The 24,093-nt window shown below is 36.3% G+C and overlaps 2 protein-coding genes across 2 annotated transcripts in view; both read left to right on the plus strand.

The window, feature by feature from the left end:
* sema4ba (sema domain, immunoglobulin domain (Ig), transmembrane domain (TM) and short cytoplasmic domain, (semaphorin) 4Ba) overlaps positions 1-16,694 on the plus strand; it is a 73,924-nt gene extending 57,230 nt beyond the window's left edge. Inside the window, exons 9-15 of the mRNA XM_046864586.1 lie at positions 8,612-8,793; positions 9,980-10,130; positions 12,337-12,547; positions 13,341-13,453; positions 13,713-13,870; positions 13,972-14,060; positions 14,355-16,694. Of these exons, the coding sequence (XP_046720542.1) occupies positions 8,612-8,793; positions 9,980-10,130; positions 12,337-12,547; positions 13,341-13,453; positions 13,713-13,870; positions 13,972-14,060; positions 14,355-15,124 (1,674 nt within the window). The 3' untranslated portion in view covers positions 15,125-16,694. The remainder of the gene's footprint in view (positions 1-8,611; positions 8,794-9,979; positions 10,131-12,336; positions 12,548-13,340; positions 13,454-13,712; positions 13,871-13,971; positions 14,061-14,354) is intronic.
* Positions 16,695-22,660: 5,966 nt separating this feature from the next.
* dhx34 (DEAH (Asp-Glu-Ala-His) box polypeptide 34) overlaps positions 22,661-24,093 on the plus strand; it is a 21,493-nt gene continuing 20,060 nt past the window's right edge. Inside the window, exon 1 of the mRNA XM_046864195.1 lies at positions 22,661-23,500. Coding sequence (XP_046720151.1) covers positions 22,805-23,500 — 696 coding nt within the window. The 5' untranslated portion in view covers positions 22,661-22,804. The remainder of the gene's footprint in view (positions 23,501-24,093) is intronic.

Here is a 24,093-nt window from a genome sequence, read left to right on the forward strand (position 1 = left end):
TATAATTTGTGTTATAGTAGCATATTGATGCAAACATAGCGGCGACATGTGAAACTTTGTCACACTGAGTGTGTGTGTGCTTTGCTGGTCTCCACTATACACATACGTTAAGTGGGAGTCAAAGGAGTGAAAAGTGTACACATGCTGCTGCGCTGCAGGTTGCACTTCCGTGGATCTCTGCTCCTGCTCTGTGTTGATTTCCTTGATGTCTTGATGTTGGGTTTGCTGGATTATTAGTGGAGGACGAAATGCATGGCACTTGAATAAAAAAAAAAAAAAAAATCAACTTTATTTTGCCTCAGTTTGCGGTTACATTAATTTTTCATGGTTTTAAAGCATACACACACAATACTCTGTGTGTACGACTCCCTCATCTAGCGCTGCTTTAATTCTGTCCATTGCTCACTGAAACAGAGAACACTCAATAATGGAAACTTGCGGAGGTATGGAATACTCACTTTCTTGCTTCACTTTTTACCCTGCATTCTGGTGCAAATTAGTGCTCCACCAAGCTCCTGCCACTACACACACACACACTATAAAATGTGCATTTAGACATTCCGACAATGGAAAGACATTATCATAACACCAACATAACTCCAAAACTTTCTGTATGTATTAAATAAGAGCATATCATTTTACTGCAAAGGATCTGACATAGCAAAAATGTATTATTTGATAAATTATTTATGTACTTTTTCTTCTAAGAAACAAATGATAGGATAGAATGCTAAGAATAATGAAATCAAGGTGGAATAAACCAGTGGCTATAAATGCTTTTGGATATCACATCTGAATATACCTTACGAATAATAGGGGTCTATTTATATGTTGTAGTAATGTCTCTATATGATATTGTTTTAGCGAAAAATAATGCAATTCATAATATGTCCGATTATGCATGTACTATAATTGATATTTTTGAGACTTTTGATGTTTTGGAAGCCTATAATGGACAGTTTTTGCCATCTGGTACAAAATATGATGTGCATATATTGTGTTAGTGCCCATGTTTTGTACTTATATTTGGCATACTGTAACCTTTTAGTGCACATCTTACTGGCTATTAGCACTGCAGCAAAGACTCATGAAGTGGGCATGATTAAGTTTGTGTTTTTATGGAACAATATTTAATTATGAATAGCATAATCTATTATGCAATCTTTTGGATGTAATGTTCAATATGCAGGTTGGATGCAATACAATGTGCTGTTTAATTACATGCCTAACAACAAATGCCTAGTTTGTAGGTATAGTCATAAGAAAAAGAAAGTAAACTGTCTTATTAAATTCATGGTTTTACATATCAGGACATAATATTCATCTTGTGCTTAGCAGGTCTTAGAATTTTGCAAATACAACCTTAAATGGACAACACATGACATTACGCTGTTCCATTATATATTTTTACAAAAATCAAACCTTACTAGTTCTATAGGAATTAAAAGGCTATGTAGCAGCCTCTTCAAACTCCAAATCATCTCTTGCTGCTAATTAAATGTCCTTGATTAATAACTGCCAGTTTATTTAAGTTTTAGCAGTTTTCTGGTCTGGAGCATTTGGTTGTATGTTTACACAATGGCAAAGAGGAAAGACATCAGAAATGATCTTAGAGATGAAAATGTTGCTGCCTATCAATCTGGAAATAGTTATAAGGCCATTTCCACACAATTTTAAGCTCATTATTCTAAAGTAAGGAAGCTTATTCACAAGAGGAAAACATTCATAACTGTTGGCAATATTCCCAGGCATGGAGTTCCCAGGACATTCACCCCTGGTTCAGATATTCCCATGCTCAGTTAAATTTAGTTTAACTTGAGTGAGTTACATCTCACACTCTACAGACCTCACTTAACATGTTAAAGCTTATGAATATATTTTTGGAAAAAAGCTGAACATGTATGGTTAATTTAGAAGGGTTGACAGAAGAATGATTCTTCACTCTAGAAATCACATGACAGCATGGTTTAGGTTTGCAATGTTGCATTCTGAGAAAAAAAAAAATCATGAACAGTGCTCTTTTGACAGACATGACCAAAGTGGCAATGTTTCACACTACTGTGCAGTATGGTGTTTGGCAAAAACATCATAATAGCACAAAGACCTGATACCAACTGCCAAGCATGGTGGTGGAGTGATGATGATTTGGATTTGTTTTGCAGCCACAGAACTGGGCATCTTGCAATCAATAAGTTGACCATAAAATTTATATGAAAGTATTCTAGAGTCAAAAGTTAGTCCACACTAACAAACCTACAACAGAAAAAAAACGAATCAAGGTCACTGCTAAACTGCTTTATCACTGCTAACGGTGGTTCTACAAGCTAGTGTTTTTGTCAAACCATGATGTGTAAAAAGGTTCTGTTGAATCATAAGGTGTACTTAATTCTCACATTTTTCTCTATTTTGGAAATGAAATGGTGTAATATGTCGTGTTGTCATTCATCTGAGATTTTATTTACCTAATTCTAAAACCTGCTAAGGACCAGATGATCTGTTAATGTTTACAAAGTTCTTGTGTGTCTTCATCTTGCATCGTTTATTTGAACACAACTGCCATTTTAACCCTTTGTTGACCTTTTCTAATATGGTTTATGACTAGATAGGATAGGTCATATTTAAGGGGTTATGTCACAGGTTGTTTCAGTGATAGTTATCATAGGAACTCATTTAAAGAAAATCTAAAGCATTCACTATTCCATTAATGATTTCATTGTGGATTGCATATTTGAATTAAATTGCTTCTATTAAATTTCTGTTGGATAACACAATACAGACCAGTTAAAAGAGAAATGTATATTATTATTATTATTATTATTATTATTATTAGTAGTAGTAGTAGTAGTAGTAGTAGTAGTAGTAGTAGTATTATTATTGTTGTTGTTGTTGTTGTTGTTATTATTGTTATAAAGTGTTTATAATATATTGTACAAGTTTTATTTTCCTCCAGGCCTGAGTAATTTTTTATCTGTTTATTCCTATAATGAAACATTGTCATACTACTTTGTCCCAGTGAACATGTCACAGAAGTATAAATGAGCCCTAACAGGCTGGAATCATTTTTGAAAATAGCTTTCATGGTGGTTGACATCAGGAAAGTGTGTTTAACTGTTCTCTTAAAAATAAGGATCAGTATGTACTTTAGTACTGCTAAAGCTCTTTCAGTTGAACAAATTAAAGCTTCGGGATTACAAAGTTGAGCTAAGTTCCAGGTAATTTTAATATAATTTCTAGAAGTGTTTAGAAGGCTTAGGGCTGTGTGAAGGAGGTGTGTGTTGGGGTCATCACTACCAAAGCAGATATTGTAAGAGGCCTAATCATAAAACACCACAAAAGACTTCGATATGATGTAGGCAGGCTTGGTTAGTTTTTCATGAAAAATGTCTTCTGTCTATCCACCCTACTCAAGATTAGACACCTTCCCACTGAGAGTGACCAGTACTTTTGATTGTTTAATTACTTGTAATTTTTACATCACACAACCCTGCAATAGAAAAAACTTTTTTTTGTTTATTTTTTTTGTTTCTAACCCTTAGCTTTTTATTACACAATTCAGGCACGTTACTGCAACTTGATGTAAAAAACCTTTATTGTTTTTTATTGTTGTACAAATAGGCAGTTTATTCAAATTAAAATGATACACACCCAGCCAATCAACCTTATGCCATATATCCTCTTAGAAATTATTTACCTATTGTCTGATAAGTACTATCATTCCCATATATAGACCTTTCCCAATGTACTGCAGAACACACAATTGTCTAGAATGCCTTTGTATACTGTAGCATTAAGATTTCCAATTATTGTATTTAAATGTCCCAGCTCAATCTTGTTTCAGCATGACAAAAGTGCAAACATGTTCAATAATGACAGTTTGCCAAGTTCCATGTGTTAGCACACAACTTGCCTATTCAGATCCCTCAACTCATCTGATCAAGTTTGGGGTAAACCTGAACTCCCAGGGCACATTCCTACTTGCTCAAGATAAGAGCCTTCCCTCACTAATGCTCTTGTGCCTGAATGGGAATAAGTACCCGTAGCCACATTATAAAGTCTTATAAAATGCCCTTTCAAATGAGTATAGCAGCAAATAGGGAACAAAGTCCATATTATTATCTTCATGGTTTGAATTATCCTAAAATAATAAATGACTGCATAAAAACTAAATGATTGGGTCATTTAAACAAGTATTGAGAGGGTTGTCCAGTATGCAGTGGTTAGTACCAATAAAAGGTAATCCAAGGAATAACAATCAGGAAACTGGCAACAGGGTCATGGGCACCCTATGCTCAATTTGCTTGGAGAGCAAAAACTAGCCCATCTGGTTCACTCCCACAGAGGAGCTATTATAGCACAATTTACTGTGAAAGTTAATGCTGGCTTAAATACTTTAGAAAGTTGTTCAATGTTCTGCTGGCACGTACCAGTCAGGTAATACATTCAGCCACAGTGGTTATAGGAGCATAATAAAGAGTTCAAGGTGTTAACTTGGCCTTAGAATGTGGATTTCAGTCTGCATGGTGCATGAGTTCCTTGTTTATTTAGTGAAAAAATACTCCTACACTGGCATTGGTAGTTTTCATAGTTAATAAGAGATTTGCTCGAATTAGCCAAAAAACATAATCAGTGCATGAAATTGCAAACAGTCCCCAGCACTCTGAGCAGAGCACAATGCATGGACAGAACAAGAGAGATACTTTGCTGAGCATAGAGACAAAAAGACAGCAACATATAGCTTATATTTAGCTTATATATGTATGTATTATGGCTGTTAAAATGAACATGTTAAAGGCACACATTATTTTAACTCACTATTAATGCAGTGCACATTTCTGTTTGACCATTTTTATAAAAAAAAATAATAATAATAATTATATTTATAAAAGAGGCCAAATTAAAACATTCAACACAACACACATTTATTCACGACATCCTTTCTCAACTCAGATATAAAATAATATAAAATGATCTTTTATCACTAAACATTTGTTTTACTTATGTGCCAAGTCTCATATCAAGTACCAAATTCCGCAATGATGCACAAGTCCCGCAATTAAAACAGTCCAAAAGTTAAACATAGCAAAAGTTCTGTTTGCTGTCCTGATGTGATATGTAATTTAAAACACAATAATTAATTGAAAACATTTACAAGAATATTTTGCCTTCATGCTCTATGTTGAGTTTGGTTTCAATAAGAATAAACATATTTTTTTACATAAAGCATCCATATTTGTCCATGCCCATGTTGATTAGAGTATTAAAAACTTTAAAAGTATTTCACTTTACTGCGGTTTGAATCCTGTGCCCCAGTTTATCACGGAATTTCAGTTGCCACATAACTAATTTGTTTTTCTGATTTTCCCGTTGATAAAGATGCTCTACAGAATCCACAGTTTATACTACCTTCAATGGTTTTAAAAATATTTTATGTTATGGTCTGCACTAAACTGAGACATTTTACCTCCCATGTTTTACATGTTGTGTGTTTTGAGTGTTTTTTGTTTGTTTGTTTTTTTGTTATTTAACTTTAATGGGTGAAGATCTTATTAATTCATTAAATTAAAAAACATCTAGAGTTATAGAACTAGAATTGATTGGACTCATCATGGCGGAAACAAAGCTGGGCTGGAGAGTCTGTTTGGTTGGCTTTTGATTAGTAATGATCTGGATAGACTTTCACATGTGTCTAGGGTCACAGTTATTGCTCTTCAGTGCAAAGTTTATAAGAATGCCCCTCTTTTCATTTTGTCCTGGGAACAGTGCAATGACTTTCATGTTTTTGTAAAAAAAAAAAAGAAAAAAAAAAAAATTCCATGATTAATTTGTGATGTTATCTGAAGCAGCAAATTGTTTGTTTGTTCACCACTGCTCAAGCTTTTTTCAGTCCCTGCTGCAATGTGCCAATTTAAACATGAGGCTTCAATGTGGTTTCATTTATGTTTTTTGTTTGTTTGTTTGTTTTGTTTAGTTTTCCTTCTTCATTTAAGTTTGTTGCTTTAGCCTGTTGGGGGCAGCAATGTTCATCTCTAAATTCTGCTTTCTTGTGGGGAGAGGCCATTTGCCAGTTTAGAGCTTTTTTTTACATTTATCTTGTAGTGAGATGTATTCCATTGGCCTATGTCAGCTTTCTAATTTTAAGCTTTAAGCAGTTATAAATCAAAGTCATAATTTAACATGTTATTCGGTGTCAACAACTAGGCAAAACATCAAGTGAAGTGTTTTTTATCGTCATTGTCAGTTGGTACAGTGCACAGTAAAACAAAAGAACAGGATGACCAGGTGCTTACAAAAAACAACACAGAGTAACAAAAGATGAAGTGAAGTTCATGTGCAAAAACGATTTGTGCAAAAAAACACAACATAGTACAGTATGAACAATAGCACATTGACCGTGGGGCATCTACTGGTACACACAGCTAATGTGGATGTTAAATAAAATACATTATGTATATAATAATAAATACCGCATATGTAAACATTTAATGATTTTTGTAGCATATTTGTGCAGCTTTGCAATGTAGGTGTTCTTTGAGTGTGTGTTTGTGTGGACTAGACTGGACTTTTTGTGCTAAGAAGTCTGATGGCTTATGGGAGGGAACTCTCTGTTTATGAGGTCCTGTGTGGTTCAGTACTTTTTGCCAGATAGCAGGAAGGTAAAGAGTGTGTGTGAGGGGTGTGTGTGATGTATGAGAGATGTGTGTGGTCAGCCACAATGCTGGTGACATTGCAGATGCACTTTGTGGTGGAAATGTTTGTGACAGAAAACAGAGAGGCCTAGTAATTTACTCAGCAGTCCTCAATATCTGCTACAGGTTCTTCCAGTCTGAGTTTGCAATTGCCAAAACTTAATGCATCTAAATGTAAAAATAAATTAAAGATTTTATTTTTATGTACACTTGTTATTTTTGTCCTCTTTATAGATCTAACAATTGCCCAAAATACAAAAAAGGCCCCCAGTTCAGTAATCATTATTTTTTTCAGCCATTAATGAATGTGGCTTCATGGGGATTTACATCATTCACATGTGGCATCAATGGGATTTGCCATCATTGGGATTGTGATAAACAGACACTTTTCTATTGTGCCATTCAGGACCTATTTCGAGTACACTATATTGCCAAAAGTATTCACTCCCTTAATCAAATCATTGAATTCAGGTGTTCCAATCACTTCCATGGTTACAGCCCCTGGACATAAAGACCATTTTTATAAACATTTTGAAAGACTCGCCCATGAAGTTTTAGGCCACGTAAAATCAGATGCTAAGACGCATAGTGCACAGAGGTCACCGACTTTCTGCTTTTTGACTTTCTGAGTCAAAAGCTACAGATTTCCAAACTTCACGTGGCCTTCAGATGAGCTCAACAACAGTACATAGAGCGCTTCATGGAATGGGTTTCCATGGTCTAACAGCTGCATCCAAGCCTTACTTCACCATGTGCAATGCAAAGCATTGGATGCAGTGGTGTAAAACACGCCGCCATTGGACTCTAGTGCAGTGCAAACGTGCTCTCTGGAGTGACGAATCACGTTTCACTGTCTGGCAATCCGATGGACGAGTCTGGATTTGGCGGTTGCCAGGAGACCGGCACTTTGACTTCATTGTGCAAGTGTAAAGTTTTGCTTCAGCATACCAAGACATTTTGGACAATTTCATGCTTTCAAATTTGTGGTAACAGTTTGGGGATGGCCCGTTTCTGTTTCAACATGACTGCGCACCAGTGCATAAAGCAATGTCCATAAAGAGAAAAGGATGAGTGAGTTTGGTGTGTTTAACCCGATAGAACACCTATGGGATGAATTAGAGTGGAGACTACGATCCAGTTCGTCCTTGTCCAGCAATCAGTGTCTGACCTCACAAATGCGCTTTTGGAAGAATAGTCAAAAATTCCCATTAACACACTCGTAAACCTTGTGGAAAGCCTTAGCAGAAGAGTTGAAACTATTCTAGCTGCAAAGGGTGGGCCAACATCATATTAAACCCTATGCCATATGGACCTATGGATTAAGAATTTAATGTTACTCAAGTTCATTTGCATGTGAAGGCAGAGAGCGAATACTTTTGACAATATAGTGTATATGTTTTATGTTTATTTCCACAGCAGGAAAAAAGCACGACAATTAGCATACTACATTATATGTGCATTCAAGTTCACATTGAAAAAGCTTTCCAGAATGTCTTTGTCATGTCTTGTCAACTTTGCTAACTATTACATTTCTATCCTTTTATCTTCTTGGAAAATACAATACAGGACAAGCGCTTCAGTATATCTAGAATTGTACCTACCTGAAAGAGCTTTCAATTCTTAGATTTGGCTGATTTAGGTTTAGTTGTTGCCAAATTAAAAATAATTATATGTAAAAACACCAAAGTAGTAGATGGAGGATACAAGAGAATAGGTCTCGACTTATTACAATTTTAGGTTTTACCTTTAAATCTTTATATCCCTTTACTTACATCTTTACAGCAGTCAGATAATAACAATCATTTCTATGTTATAGATATCTGCTGTCCCTACCTTTGCCATGTAGATTTCAATGCCATCTACCTTCTTAGCCACATGTTGTAGTTCATCAGGTGTGTCATATGTGTGTGTGTTTAAATTTGCAGGGTGATAAGGGAGGGGAGAGGGTCCTGCAGAAGAAGTGGACCACCTTCCTAAAAGCCCAGCTCCTCTGCTCATTGCCTGAAGATGGCTTTCCTTTTAACATCATTCAAGACATGTTTGTCTTGACACCCAATAAAGAGGACAGGAAGAGCACTGTGTTCTATGGAGTTTTTACTTCTCAATGGTAGGAATGAACTATTTGGTGACACATGTCCCTTGTGAACACTTGATTAACAAATGTGAATGATAAGTTGTAATGATTTTAATCAATTATGCATAAATGTGTAGAGTAATATTGTAAAGATTTTTTTGTGTGTGGATAAATAATGTAACTAATTATTTTTCTTATTATTTATTAATTTGAGTAGGCTTATCATGTTTATCTGGTCCAGACAGGCAAATATGGCTATTTAACAAAGTACACTATATTGCCAAAATCTTGCAGACACCTGGTCATAAGTATGGTATGTGATTTTTGAGCATTGCATTCCACATTTAGTCCCAATTTGCTCTTCTAATTCCCTCCACTTTTCTGGGAAGATGTTCTAGTTTTTGGAGTGTGGTTTGTGGACATTTGTGCTTATCAGCCATAAGGGTGCAAGTAAAGTCAGGTACTGATGTGGAGGCCAGTGGTGCAGTCAGTGTTCCAATTCATCCCAAAGGTGTTTAGTAGGGTTAAGATCAGAGATCTATTGCAGGCCACTCAAGATCTTCCTGTCCAAAACACGTAAACTATATCTTCATGGAGCTCACTTTGTGCACAGGTGCATTGCCATGCAGGAACAGATTTGGGTTTCCAAGTTCACGTGAACACAAAATATAATGCTACCACATCCAAAGACATCCTATACAATTGTGTTCTTTCAGCTTTGTGGTAACAGTTTGGAGAAGAACTGCATATGACAGGAAAGGTCAGGTGTCCGCAAACATTTGGCAATATAGTGAAAGTATTTTTATATATTTGGTTTTGTTCTATACAATTTGTTATTTTCAACATGAAATACCAGAACTGCTGAGGGTACTGTGTAAATGGAAATCATTTCAAAGATCCTCATATCATCTTATATTTTTATACTATCATTTATATTTTTTTGTATTATACAACTGTAATTGGTTCCTTGATACAGGGTAAAACACTAGTTAGAAATTGTTGCATGCAGCACACCTTTAGAGACACAAAAGTACACACATGGCCCCTTCTGATTTGCATAAATCCTCTGTAAGTCTGTAATTCTAGGTTGTGGAAAATGATTACAGTACAAGATAATGTCCATTTCTGTAAAACTGTTTTGTGACAGTGGTCTATTTTTAAAAGCTTTATATAACAAAACATTTAAAGGAAATAAGTGTTTTTGTGTGTATCTTTGCAGGTACAAAAGGGCATCGAGTGGCTCAGCTGTGTGCACATTTTCCATGAGCCAAGTGGAGGAGGTGTTTAATGGTCGTTACCGGGAGGTTAACAGGGAAACACAGCAGTGGTACACCTATAATCACCCAGTCCCAGAACCCAGACCTGGAGCGGTATTTATCTTCTAAATAGAAACACCTTGTCTTGATTGTGTTTTTATTAATAATGAAACATCAACATTTTATTCAATTCACAGATATAATACTCTATTTATATATACATGCCCTCTGAAATTAGTGGAACAATCTGCTCACTAAAGACATTTAGGTTTGAGGTCAGAAGATCAATATGTGACGATAGATCCGAATTTTACTGCAGTATATAACCAAAAATAAATAAAAAAAGGCAAAGAAGCCCAGATCTACTATTGTGTCTTCAAAACAGCACAGTGGTCAGTGAAAAACCTGGAGGATTTAAGGAGGAAATATTGAGAAAGTAAAGCTGAGTGAGGAAAATCTGTGAGGAAGACAATTCATATCCACTCTCTATTATGATGCATTGGGGGTTTAAGTCAAAACAATAGGATAACGGAGAGAATGGAACGAGTCCTAGTTTTCTTTAATAGGAATGTGTGTGAAATCTGGACATTGAACTTTGAGTCTCTGTGTATATGCTAAAGAAAGATTATACATGACATCATCCTGCTTATTTACATTCCACCATCAACTGATGCAGTGCTCTCTTTTCCATTCTCGACACTCAAAGGCACTCGTTCTTTTACTTCACATCTCAGCTGCACAGGTGAGAAGGAAACTAAAGACTGTAGAAGCCTGGCATTAAGGTGCCAAAAGTGCATTTCACCTTGTTGTGTGTTGTGCTCTAACATCTTTAAAATAAGCTTGGTTTTAAGAGTCTTCCTGTACGGAGCAAGAAATTCTGTGATATATATTTGGTCCTAAGAAACCTTGTCCTATTACTAGTAGGAAAGTACATTAGCAACAAACTACTGTTTTCTGGTAGTGGTCCATATTACCGCTCTCCTCCTCCCCTGTAATATAATGTGCAATAGTGTATATTTGTATGGGTATGGTTGATAATTATGAGCATGGAGGAATGTGAGAGAGTGGTTTACATGTTCTTTAAAGGGTTGGCAAATGGAGTTTAGAAAAATTACTAGTAGTTTTAGTGGAGTTTCCTCACAAGCAGTGAGGAAAATATTTGACATATAAGAGCTTTGCATGGTCACATAGCATATGTCTTTAGGTTAGGTTTTGTTTTATGTGTGCAGTTTGATTATTACATTCATAGGGCCCAAAATGCCTATTTGCTCTTGTATTTTTATTAAGGCTGTCAATTAATTAAAATATTTAATCACAATAATCACAACATTTTTTTTCTGTTTTAAATAGACCTTAAATTAATACTTTTCAAGTTTTTAATACTCTAATCAACATAGGCATGGAGAAATATGGATGCTTTATGAAATGTTTGTGTATTTTTTGTGAAACCATACTCAACAAAGAGCATGGACAAAATATTCTTATAAATATTTCAAAGTAATTATGATGATTTAAATTACTCAAATCATCAGGACACCAAAACGGAACTTTTGCCATGTTTCCACACGGACAGTTTTAATGACCAGATGTGTGCTTCATGGTGGATTTTGTTGCCTAATTTAAGACTTGGCGCATCACTTAAACAAATGTTTAGTGATTAGAAATTATTGCTGGTGGCATCATCGTGAATGTCCTGTTGCGTGTAAGTGTGTTGCGTTGAAAGTTTTAATTTTGCCTCTTTTATATTTATTAATTGATATTTTTAATAAAAATGATCAAACAGAAATGCATATATCGTGCATTAATAAAATGTGTGCCGTTAAAACGAATCTACGTTAACGCATTCTTTACGCGTTAATTTTGACAGACCTAATTTATGTATATTATATATATTATTAAAATTTTCTTGTTAATGAAAAATGAACATGAATTATCAAAGCAACCCAATCTGGCAGTTTAAACTTATTCAGATTGTTGAAAACTTTTTGCATATAGCTAGGTTCATGGTGTTTATTTTCTTATAGGCTAACGTGCCAGTTATGTAAATGTTCCAATTTTAATGCAGCTCCTTTACACAGAAAATGTGTTCTTAGTGCAGCAGATCTGCACATGTAAATATAATCTTGATGCTTGAACATTTGTGTGTGCTTGAACGTATAAACAAAATGGAATTGATTACACTGACTATTTTATTTTATAAACTTCGCTAATTTAACAAGTTTGATTTTCTTATATTGTATATTTAGAATGTGAATGTGTATATTGTGTAAAATAAGCCCTGAATTCATGGCAGCCTGTCTCTACATTCTGCCCTTTGTAGTGCATTACTAATGCAGCTCGTGCTCAAGGCATCTTCTCCTCACTGCACATGCCGGATAAAGTGCTGAACTTTGTGAAGGATCACTTCTTGATGGACAGTGTGATCCGCAGCAAGCCATTGATGGTTAAACGCAATGTGCATTATACACAAATCACTGTACATCGTGTCGATGCTGTTCAGAGGGCCTATAATGTGCTTTTCCTGGGCACAGGTGAGGGTGTATTCAGAGTTGAGTTAAATATGTATATAATTATATAAGTATTATGATAAGTATATAATTAAATATTAACTATTTACCACACTTACATTTGCATCTATTTTCTGTTGCATGATATCCAATTTGGCATATGTCGGGTAGGATTCGCTCCTTAATGCTGTGTAATGTAAAATATAAAAAGCTTTAAATTCAATTAACCTGTATATTAATGTCTTTTATACTGCTCTAACTGTTAACTGTATTTACCTCTTCAGAGATAAAGGATATTTTCATACAGAAACGCTACCTCAAATTTTAATATTTACAAACCCTTCTTAATTTTGATGTATCCAATCCATAATTCTGTGTGGGTGTATTCTATAGTCATATTTGGCAGTAATGATAATTGCTTATTTAAATAAAACTTGGTTGTAGTCCAAACAGGTAGCAGATGAAAGACATTTATTGCCAAGTTCTTCACAGTAGCCTTTTATTGGCTATTTTTATTTTATTTTACACAACATGTCAGGCAGTATTATTGCCTGGATGGATACCTGTTTTAACAGTGAGCTTTTAGTTGAAACTGCCCTGAAAAAAAAGTACTGTACATTTATTGTGCAAGCTATGCATGAGATATAAGCTATGTTCAGAAAACATATTAAACATCAACAAAACATTGTTAGAGTGTTGCTCCATTACTATACATTGATTACTAGCACAAACTACACACACTAACAGAAATTGTAAATTCAAATAAATTTAAATAGGACTCTAGAAGTAGCCGTTTACATGAGATTTTCTTTTTCAGATGATGGCAGACTTCACAAAGCCATCAACTCCAAAGGCAAGATGCACATCATAGAGGAGCTGACACTTTTTCAAGAACAGCCTGTGCAACACATCAAGCTTGATGCTGAAAAGGTCTGAAAATCTGTTTCATGATGCAGAGTTTCTAAATCACCAAGCTTAAACATTTCCTTCTTTTGTAGAGAGAGCTAGAAGAGGCCGAGTCTCTTTAGTGCCATCTGTTGTTTCTACCTTGACCTGTATGCAATTGTATAAGTAATTTGTTTTTGTTTTTTAAGGAAAAAATAAATAAAAATGCCACTGGGACAGCTATCGTCGTTCGTGAGAGTTCATTTTGCTTACTGATGTCTTATGTTTTGCTCCTCTGCCTCAGGGTGTGTTATTTGTGTCCTCTTACTCTGGACTGGTGGAGGTTCCTGTTGCTAACTGCTCAAACCACCAGAACTGTGGGGAGTGTATTCTTAGCAGAGATCCTTACTGCGCCTGGACAGAGGGGCAGTGTATGAATGTCAAGCAGGCATCATCTAAAAGGTTAGCAGACCATCTTTTGGTGAGATGGCTGTAGAATAGGAAAGTATGATCATTCTGATTGCCACTTGAACTTATGTATCATTTTCTTCTTACATTCACAGTAAAATTCTGCAAGACATAGAAGATGCCAACACAGTCACATGTGATGAGACCCAGCCCAGGTCACACTCTGCACAAATTCCAGCCACACGTGAGTGAAATCAAGACTCACTCAACATTTAATTCTCTGGTTAATTTTTTCATTCAAGGACTAGGTTCGATTTGTGTTAAGGCATTCAGCTTTTAACCAACTGCAGCAAAGATTTATATGATTTGGAAGTACTATAGCAGACTTCTGCTATCAGCAATCATATAATAATGTTTGAATAATGAGTTATACTTTAAATAAGTAAAGATGTATTAATCGGGTCAAAAGGCAGATGTAGTTGTTAACAGGGATGTTCGATCAAAATAAATAACTACTGTAATGTAATTTAACCCACAGGTATTTTTCCATGTCAAGTGATCCGAATCCCAGTGAACACATTTCATGTACTGCCATGTAAGATGCGCTCTAACCTGGCTGAAAGACGATGGGAGTATAGCAAGGGTGCTGGGCGCTTTCTCTATCTACGTTCTGATGGTGGGCTAGTAGTATCCCGAACAGACGGAGAAGAATCCTATGAATGCTGGTCAGTAGAAAAGGGCTTTCGGCAGCTCCTGGCCAATTACTGTGTGAAGGCAGAGCCACAGCATGAGGGCACCACCATGATTGGTAGCACTCAGACCTCCCGAGTTCCCATGGAGGAGCAAGTAATACTACCAGGTGAAGCTCGCTCATCACAGATGGAGACTAAAACCTACTGGAATGAGCTGATTGTGGTGTGCACACTGCTGGGCTTCTCGCTTCTTGTCCTTTCTTTGCTTGTGATCTACCGGAATAGAGACCACATGAAATCCATGTTAAAGCAGAGTGAGTGTCCCAACATGCAGCAGAAAAAGGCACGAATGACAGTAAAGCCGACTGAAAGTCTACCACTGAATGGCAACACCATTCCATCCTCGGTGTCAGACCACAAAGGCTACCAGACACTGAATGACAACTACTTCTGTGGTACACCAACACAAGAGTGTTCTTCACCTGAGAACAGCAAAAGTTTCTCAGAATCAGAACAGCGCCCATTACACTTGAAGGACACCCATGTAGAGATATCGCCCGCCTGCCCACGTCCTCGAGTACGACTCGGGTCAGAGATCAAAGATTCCATCATTTAAGACATTTGATGTAAATGAGATGCAAATGACAACAGCAGTGATCGTGCAGTGACATGGAGGGAAGTGACAGGACACACAGCAAAGACTTGAAACAAATTTCTGTTGAACGTTTCATACTATATTTGTATTATTTTGTTTGCACTTTGTCCCCTACATCCCTTGCGTGATGCTCACACACTCTATTCACTGGTAGTTTGCATTTCAAGGGGCAAAAATGAGAGAGGGGCAAATCTCTGGCATTTAAACCTTGATGGTTCATGGAATATGGTGTTCTGATTTAATGCCAATGGAATATTTCCCATCTTTTCTGTCCATGTCATCTGTTGGCTTCCGTGTTAGTTACGGGAGGCCCTCAGGGATTACTATCCTGACCCCCTCCTGTAAACCTTGCATATGCCATTTGATGATTAACCTACTGCAGGGTGCCAGAAGGCTATACGGTGCCAGAAGGCTACATGTAGTACTCTTGTAAACCAGCATAGATAGTGTAATTGGTACAATGTGAACAATCTTTGATTCAGAAGCCTCATGGTGTATATATGCAAGGCTAGAGTACATCATCATGACCTCAGTACAAGTTAGTTGTACTATGCAAAGCACTGGGAATTTAATGGAAATTAGATTTCCTTTAAAAAAGACAAAGCCAGCATTGGCACATGGCCACATATTCAGTACTGCCTCTCAACACAACACACATACAATCAAGTATAAAAGCAAGATAAGCCAAGGTGTAATGCTGTACAGTGATTTTGGTGCAAAACATAAACAGGACGTAGGATAGCATATGCTACAGGCAGAAAATAGGAATTGAATGCAGAAATAGAAACCTAAGAGAAGACCTAAGAAATGGAGGCGTTCATAGCCCATGCTTAAGCCCAAGGATCTTTCCTAACATGCGCAGTGTTGGTGATGAAATAGAAAACTCGAGAGGTAGTTCATGTAGATACTGGTGGTGACCAGCATCAATAATATTATACCTATTTAAAAAATCTAATCTGTATTGAATTGTGCCAAATTTTCCTAATGTCAACATGTTTTTGATTGTATTGCGATGTGGTACAAAGGGGTGTTGCATTTAAATTGATTGAAATCATATAAACTGAAAAATTTAATAACTTTTAAGCTTAAAGTGGAAAATTTCCATTCTTGTGAACCAAATGTGTAGCGATATTTTGGACTGCATTTATTTGCATATGTTTACCTTGTGGAAGACAAAGATGGCTGGACATTCATCATGTTACCTCAGTTGTTTAACTGATTAGAGCAGTGTGTTTAAAAACATTAAAGTGGCATATGATGAAAATATACCACCACACACTTATATACAGTGCCTGTCAAAATATTGGAAACGCTTCCACCTCCATGTTTGACTGTGGGTGTGAGGCAGTCAGGAAACAACATCTCTCCTGTTCTTCTTCTTACATAAGTTCTTTTATTAGAGCCAAAATATCAAATTTGGACTTATCTGTCCACAGAACTTTCTTCCAGTCATTCACTGTCCAATTCTTGTTTTAAAGGTTTTGACAGGCACTGTGTGTGTGTGTGTGTGTGTGTGTGTATACACATATATTAGGGCTGTCAAAATAAACACGTTAATAACGCGGTAACGCAAATTAATTTTAACGGCACTAATTTTATTAACTCACGATTAATGCAGCGCGCATTTCTGTTTGTCCATTTTTAGTAAAATTCTTAATAAATAAATATAAAAGAGGCAAAATTAAAACCTTTAACGCAACACACATTTATTCACGACATCCTTTCTTTACTCAGATATTTTTAAAAAATTATAAACTCCACTAAAAAATTTTTTTTAATCACTAAATATTGCCTTCCCAGACAATTTCAGCGCTGACCTCTCCTCGGCCGTGTTTACAGTGCACCTAGGAAAAGCTACCGGAACCATAACATTAGAGCCACATACCATATTTAAGAATTAAAACAACCACAAAAAAATTTACAGATAACTATAGAAACATGACATCTCAAAAGAAATTAATATTAAAGAATAGTTTCCAGAATAATTAAATAAATAAAAAATAAATAATAACAAAGGGAGAGATTTTGAGTGAAATTAATATATGTAAAAGATCTGTTAGTGTACATTTGAAACAGATAGAAATTACATATTTCAATCAATTGACAGCCCAAATATATAATGCATTCACTTTTTGTTGTTGCAGCCTGTTCTTTCAAACTTATTTTTTCTCTCAAGAATCTACTCTCAGTATCCCATAATGACAATGTAAAAACTTAATTCTAGGAATGTTTAGATAGAATTTTTTTACATGCACACAAGTATTCAGACCCTTTACCATTTACATTTACAATTACAGCTGCCATTCTTTTTGGGTATGATGCAACATAGGAGGTTTTCTGCCATTCTTTTTGCAAATCCTCTCAAGCTGGGTTCAGATCTTTCCTTAGATTCCATAGACATAGAGTCAGGGCTCTGGCTGGGCCACTCTAGAACATTCACAGTGTTGTCCCTCCATTCAGCTTTCCCTCAACCCTGACCAGTCTCCCATTCCCGCTGCTAAAAACTAAAAACACCCCTGCAGCAGGATTCTGGCACCACTATGCTTCACTGTTGGTATGGTATTGGGCGTAGGTAATGATTTCCTGTGGACATAACAATCTTGTTCCTCAAAGTCTAAGAGTCTACTTGGAGTTTGCAAACATTTCTTGAATTCTGATTTCACTTTGTCAATTGGTGCTGAGTGTAGAATAATGAGGAAAAAAAAACTTTTAACGATTGTAGTATCAGGCTGCAACATTACAAAAGTGAATAAAATTTTTCACAAAATAGTGAAGGGGGGGACTAAAAGCTTTCTGAATGCACCGTGTGTGTGTGTATATATATATATATATATATATATATATATATATATATATATATATATATATATATATATATAAAATATACATACACACACACACACACACACAAGAGAGAGAGTCAAAAAAAACGTTTTCATGGTTGAAACTTCTGTTTAAGTGATTATTGAACATTGGGACCAGATAATCTTCCAAAGATGTACATTCTATTGCATCACTTTGTCATTTCTCTTGTTAGAGCATGCAAACATTTGTTCCATGGATTCTAGTGGCAAATTCGCTTAAAGTATTCCAAAAAAATGTATTATTTAAAAAAAATGTCTTTTGTTAAAATTTCCTAAATGTAAAAAATTACTTTGATAAGCTTTGCAGAAAGTAGCCATCCAGTGCTACTGTACTACTGATTGACTGCCATTGTGATTAGTGTAAATGTATAAAATATTACCACAGAATGTTAAAGTAAAATAGGGATGTTAATGTAAAATAGGGCTGTTTAAGTCCCAATTATTGTTAAAATGGGGCTGATATCAAACTGTTGACAGTTCTGTTTTAAGGTTTTTCTGTTCGTAACGCCTTCAAGGTTACTTTTTGTGATTCCAAGTTGGTGTTTATTGTGCAATGAATTAAACACATCCTCATAGCATTTTTATGATTATTTTATTTCTGTACACAATGATTTGAATATAGGTCAAATCTCATTTCATTCTATAAATATTTAATCAAATATATTTAATCTGAGCTGATAGATCAGCATAGTAATGTGATATAACCTATAAGTGGTATATGTAATCTATAAAAGAGAGCACACTTATTTTCTAAAGTATGCTCTCTTTTATAGATCCTTAACCCCCAAAAAATAAATGTAATTGTAATGTATTTATTTTAATCAGAGATGTTAGGCAGATGTCACCATCCTAATTCACATTTATTAGCCATAACCTATTTGTTTGTTCAGACAGACAGACAGACAGACAGATCGATCACTATTTCAGCAGGAAATGGAAAAGAATGCAGTTGCACCCAATTTCACAATGAGGACGATGGTTAAAGAGACAAAACACCTTTTAAGGATCAGTATTTGAATATTGTAGAATTTAGCTTTTCATGCCTACCATTAGCCATCCTGACAATACATTATTGTAATGTGTGCAGAAGAAAGCCTTTTCATATATTTAAAAGTAAATGCTTAAATTATACTGGTAATTTGTTACATAACTAACATAAGGCAGGTAAGACAAACAGACTTTTTTCACAAGCCAAGTTTGGCATACTATGAAGTGTGGCTACACAAGAAAAACCCAATCCTCTCTGTTAGGTATTGTGGAGTATGTGTAGCCACTTTTCTCCAAAGGCCCTGGGACAAGGACACGCTTTTAACCCTGTGTTTGTTCCATGCCTCACTCCAGTAGTTCCACTACATGATGGCTGCCAGAATGCAAATCGCTTGTTGGTACTTCAGCCATTTAATCTGAGGTGAACCACAGGCTGGGGAAGCAGATGGCTTGGGTACATTTCCTCTCTCTGCAGTGTACGGGGGAGCCAGCTGCAGGTTATTGCCTGCAGGTGAGGCCTAAGTGATGCAGTGGGTAGATGTGGAATTGGGGGAATGGTTGACAGAATGAAGGTTAAAGCCAATGGTAAGGATATCACACCTGTGCAGAATACAAAGTAAATGTTATTATTTACTAATAAATGTATACATAATATAAGTATTAAAATAATTATATACTAAAATTTGCTGTTGTGAAAAGAGGACTTTTTGCAACATTCTTTACTGATTCTATTGCAGGTATATAATACAAAAGTGCACTTTCCTTATTTCAATTTTTAAATAATTATGATGTGGATAATATGAAATGATAAAATTATATAAAAATATATAAAGCTCTCTCTCTCTCTCTCTCTATATATATATATATATATAAATATATATAAACCTCCTACCCCATATCATGAGTACCCATGAGTACAAAGCATAAATATGTGTGCTTTTAATAGTAAACTCTATCCAGATGATTGGCACAGAGAATAATTCTTTAAGAATCTGTATTCAAATCAGAGGTTAAGGGTCACAATAAACAAACTTACTGTTAAAAATGTTTCCCTTAGTGTAGGACCATACAGAGCTCAGGATTCTCTCATATTATTTTCTCATAATATAAAAACTATTAAGATTATACAAGATGCCCAAAATAAACACAGGCACAAAAACAGGTGAAAGGCTTACAAAATTAAACTGATTTATCCAACTCTCAAGGTCAAAACTAAACTAAATATATTTGTATTACATTTTATTTTGTTGTCTGTACTTTCACTGACCTCGGATGAAATGTCATTTGCACAATGCTGCCATCATGTGGTTTGTAATCACAATAGAGTTTGTATTAACAAAATAAAAAACTGGGAAGAAAAATTAAACCTGTTAATAATTCTGTGGGGTTGTCTCTCAAACCAATAGTGTAAAACAAATCATTTTTGTGTGAAATCAAATAAAAGCCCAAGTTTTAGCAGTTTGTTAGCAATTATTTCTTCCCATCAGTCTGGGAAGGGTTAAAAGGCCATTTCCAAGTATTTGAAGCTCTACATTGTACAGTGAGGGAGATTGTTCACAAGTGAAAAATATTCGAGACATTTGGCAATCATTTCAGTAGTGGACGCCCCAGAAAATTCACCCCATGGTCAGACACAGCAATGCTTAAAGAAATTAGCAAACAAAAAAAAAAAAAAAAGAATTATATCTCAGATTCTACATGACTCTGTTGGCATGCTAAATGTTAATGTTTTGTACAACTGGAAAAAGACTGAACAAGTATAGTTTGTTTGGAAGGGGTGCCAGGAGAATGCTTGTTCTTTTTAAAAGAATAAGCATGGTTTAGGTGTTCAAAGTTGCACCTGAATAAACCACAAGAACAACATTGAACAGATGAGACCAAAGTGAAGATGTTTGTCCATAATGCACAAAGAAAAATCCAACACAGCATATCAGCACAATCATCATAACAGCAGTCAAGCACGGTGGTGGATAGGGTGATGATTTAAGCTTGTTTTGTAGCCACAAAACTATTGTAGATTCTTTTTACTTCGTTTTGCTTTCTTTTTGCTTTTTATCTCATCTGTAGCTTCTCTCTCAGTTACAATTCCTGCTTGGTCTTACCTCTTTCCTTCTTACTTCCTCTACTAAAGAAACCTTTAATGTTTGTTTAACGCTCATCTTAATAATTAGCTGAGCTGATAAGTGTGGAAATATTGTTTTCTGGAATCAATTTGTATGTAATTTGGATAGTGGCTCTTGAAGGGCGAAATTCACAATAAATAGTAGTGTTCTATCTATAGACATTTTCCCCAGAACGTTCTGGCGACTCTAAAGGCCCAGTACTTAGTCGCCACCTGGTGGTTGGGTAATAGGATTTTCAGGCGTAGGGATTTAAAAAAAATCTTTCTACAGTCTAAAGATTTCTATGGATGTGGTATAAATAGAAATCTTTAGACTGTAGAAAGATTTTTTTTTAAATCCCTACACCTGAAAATCCTATTATTCCTACTCAAAATCTCTGAAATTCCGGAAATTATTATTATTAATAATATTACATCTATCTCTATTTACAGTTTTCAAGATATTACAAAAACTAAATATCACAGCATACAGAACCACCTATATTATATCTTGTCTGAGCCAGTGTTGTAGTCATATAATTTAAATCTTCAACTACAATCCAATCCATCATTTCTCCTGACAAGTTGACCATAATTGTAACTGTTTTGTTTTCTAGTATTCTGTCATCTCAAATAATAGAAAGATTGCACTTTACTTCTCTTTCCTTCTTTCTTCCCCATTCATTTGAATGTAGAAAAGCTACAGTAGGTTATGTTCTTACATCCATTCACTTCAATGCACAATCTGGGACCATCAGCTTGAACTTTTGTTATGGTTTGGACATGTGCAGAGGATGGAGCCACCAGGAGAGCGGAAAAGAGGAAGATCAAGGAGGAGGTTTATGGATGTGGTGAGGGAAGACATGCAGGTAGTTGGTTTGATAGAGGCAGATGTAGAGGACAGGAGTGTATGGAGACGTAAGATGCGCTGTGGCGACCCCTAATGGAAGAAGCCGGAAGAAGAAGAAGATTTATTAATATTTAGACAGCAATACAACAAAACATTCTTTTTCGAACAGCACACACACACACGGTGCATCTCTCATGCAATAATATCACTACTATCCCCAGCCTGAAACTGCCTCAAAGCTCAAATATAATTTATTTCTGAATGTTAACTGCCCCAAACTGACATATCTCTATCAATGAAAATAAGATGATTCAATTTTACATACATATTTTATTACATACTTTACACACATTAAATGACATGAGGTAATAACTGCATGTTATTTTAATATTTAGAACGTTAAAGATATTTATGTCTAGGTTTTTGTGCGACCCCTAGATTTTCAACTATATTTGTTTTACGCTGGTTAACAATCTTCCTCTCACGACGTAGTCAAACTTTCCCCCCACATCGTTTTTCCTGACATGCCTTTCCCCCCCTTGTTGTTGCTTCTTGTCTGAAAGCGTTCATGACGGCTCTCCTGCAACGCGTCGCGCATCCATGGTGCTTCATTCTAGTCAAACTTAAAAACAATCGCGCATTTTATTGACGTCATTGGTTACGTAGAATTGGGCAGACGGAATTAGATCTAGTGATCAGCAGTATGGACTCATGTTGTTGGCTGTTGGAAATGTTTGTCAAGATGCAATAAGTTGCAGTAACAGATTCAAAGTCAAACCAGCGTAGATGATCTGGATATCTTTTTCTTTTAATCTTTTTTTAATTACGGAGATTTAAGCATGTCTCAGAGAGAAGAGAGCCTGGAGGGCTGTGACTGGAGCAGTCCGGAATGCCGTGCTTTGATGGATGGGATTTTTTTTCGCCAGCACGACTACATCCAAGCGAAAGGTAGTGATCATAAGGAGTTTTGGTCCTTCTTTGAGCGCTTCCATCGGTTTAAAGTGAAAACGGAAATGGGGAGCTCGAAACCCTGCAAACGTGTGGAAGAGTTAGGGAAGAAGCGTGCAAGCGGCACAGTGGATCTTGGGCTCCCAAAGGAATACGATGCCCGATACAGAATTAACATCTTCGTGAACACCCGAGACGTGGAGGAACGTTTCAGAGATTTGCGTGGCAAGCAACACAGAGACTCCCTGACCGACCCAAACAACCAGAGGGTCACATACTGTCGTCTCGCCCTGCTTCATTTTCTAGACTTCATGCAGAAGCAGAGCTTCTGTAAACTCCTCAAGCTGCAGCGGGAACAGAGGAACCTGCCCATCTTTCATTACCGTGACCGGATTGTGGAGCTGGTCCAAACACACCCGGTGGTGGTGGTGGCTGGAGATACCGGTTGTGGGAAGTCCACGCAGGTGCCCCAGTACCTGCTGGCGGCCGGTTTTAAGCATATAGCCTGTACTCAACCTCGCCGCATCGCCTGCATTTCCCTGGCGAAGAGAGTGAGCTTTGAGAGTCTCAACCAGTATGGGTCCAAGGTGAGAAAACACACCAGATTAGTTCTGGACAATAACGTTCAGCAGCTGTGCTGATACTCATATGGGAATGATAACATCATTTACAGCATTTAGCAGACCCCCTTGTTCAGAGCGATGTACAAAAGAGCTTTGAGTCTCTAGCAATGAATAAATCTACACTGTTACACAAACTTAATATAAATCACACTACAACTCTTGATTTTTACAAAGCAAACTTGGAAAGTGCTAATTTAAGTGTTTCAGGAAGAGGTAGGTCTTCATTCCACCACCTCGGTGCCAGAACAGAGAAGAGCCTTGAAGTGTACTTGCCTCTCGTTCTGAGAGAAGATGGTACCAGTCGAGCAGTGCTGGCGGATCTCAGACAGCAAGGTGCAGTGTGAGGTGTGATGAGGTCTCTAGAGTAATATGGTGCTGATCCATTTTTGGCCTAGTAGGTGAACATCAGTGTTTTGAATCTGATACTGGAAGCCAGTGAAGGGACCGCAGCAGTGGGGTGGTGTGGGACAACTTGGGCAGATTGAACACAAGTCGTGCAGCTGCATTTTGATCATTTGCAGTGGATGAATAGAGTTCAGAGGAAGACCTGGCAGCAG

Source organism: Silurus meridionalis, chromosome 13 (genome assembly GCF_014805685.1).
Source record: "Silurus meridionalis isolate SWU-2019-XX chromosome 13, ASM1480568v1, whole genome shotgun sequence".
Lineage (NCBI taxonomy): Eukaryota > Metazoa > Chordata > Actinopteri > Siluriformes > Siluridae > Silurus > Silurus meridionalis.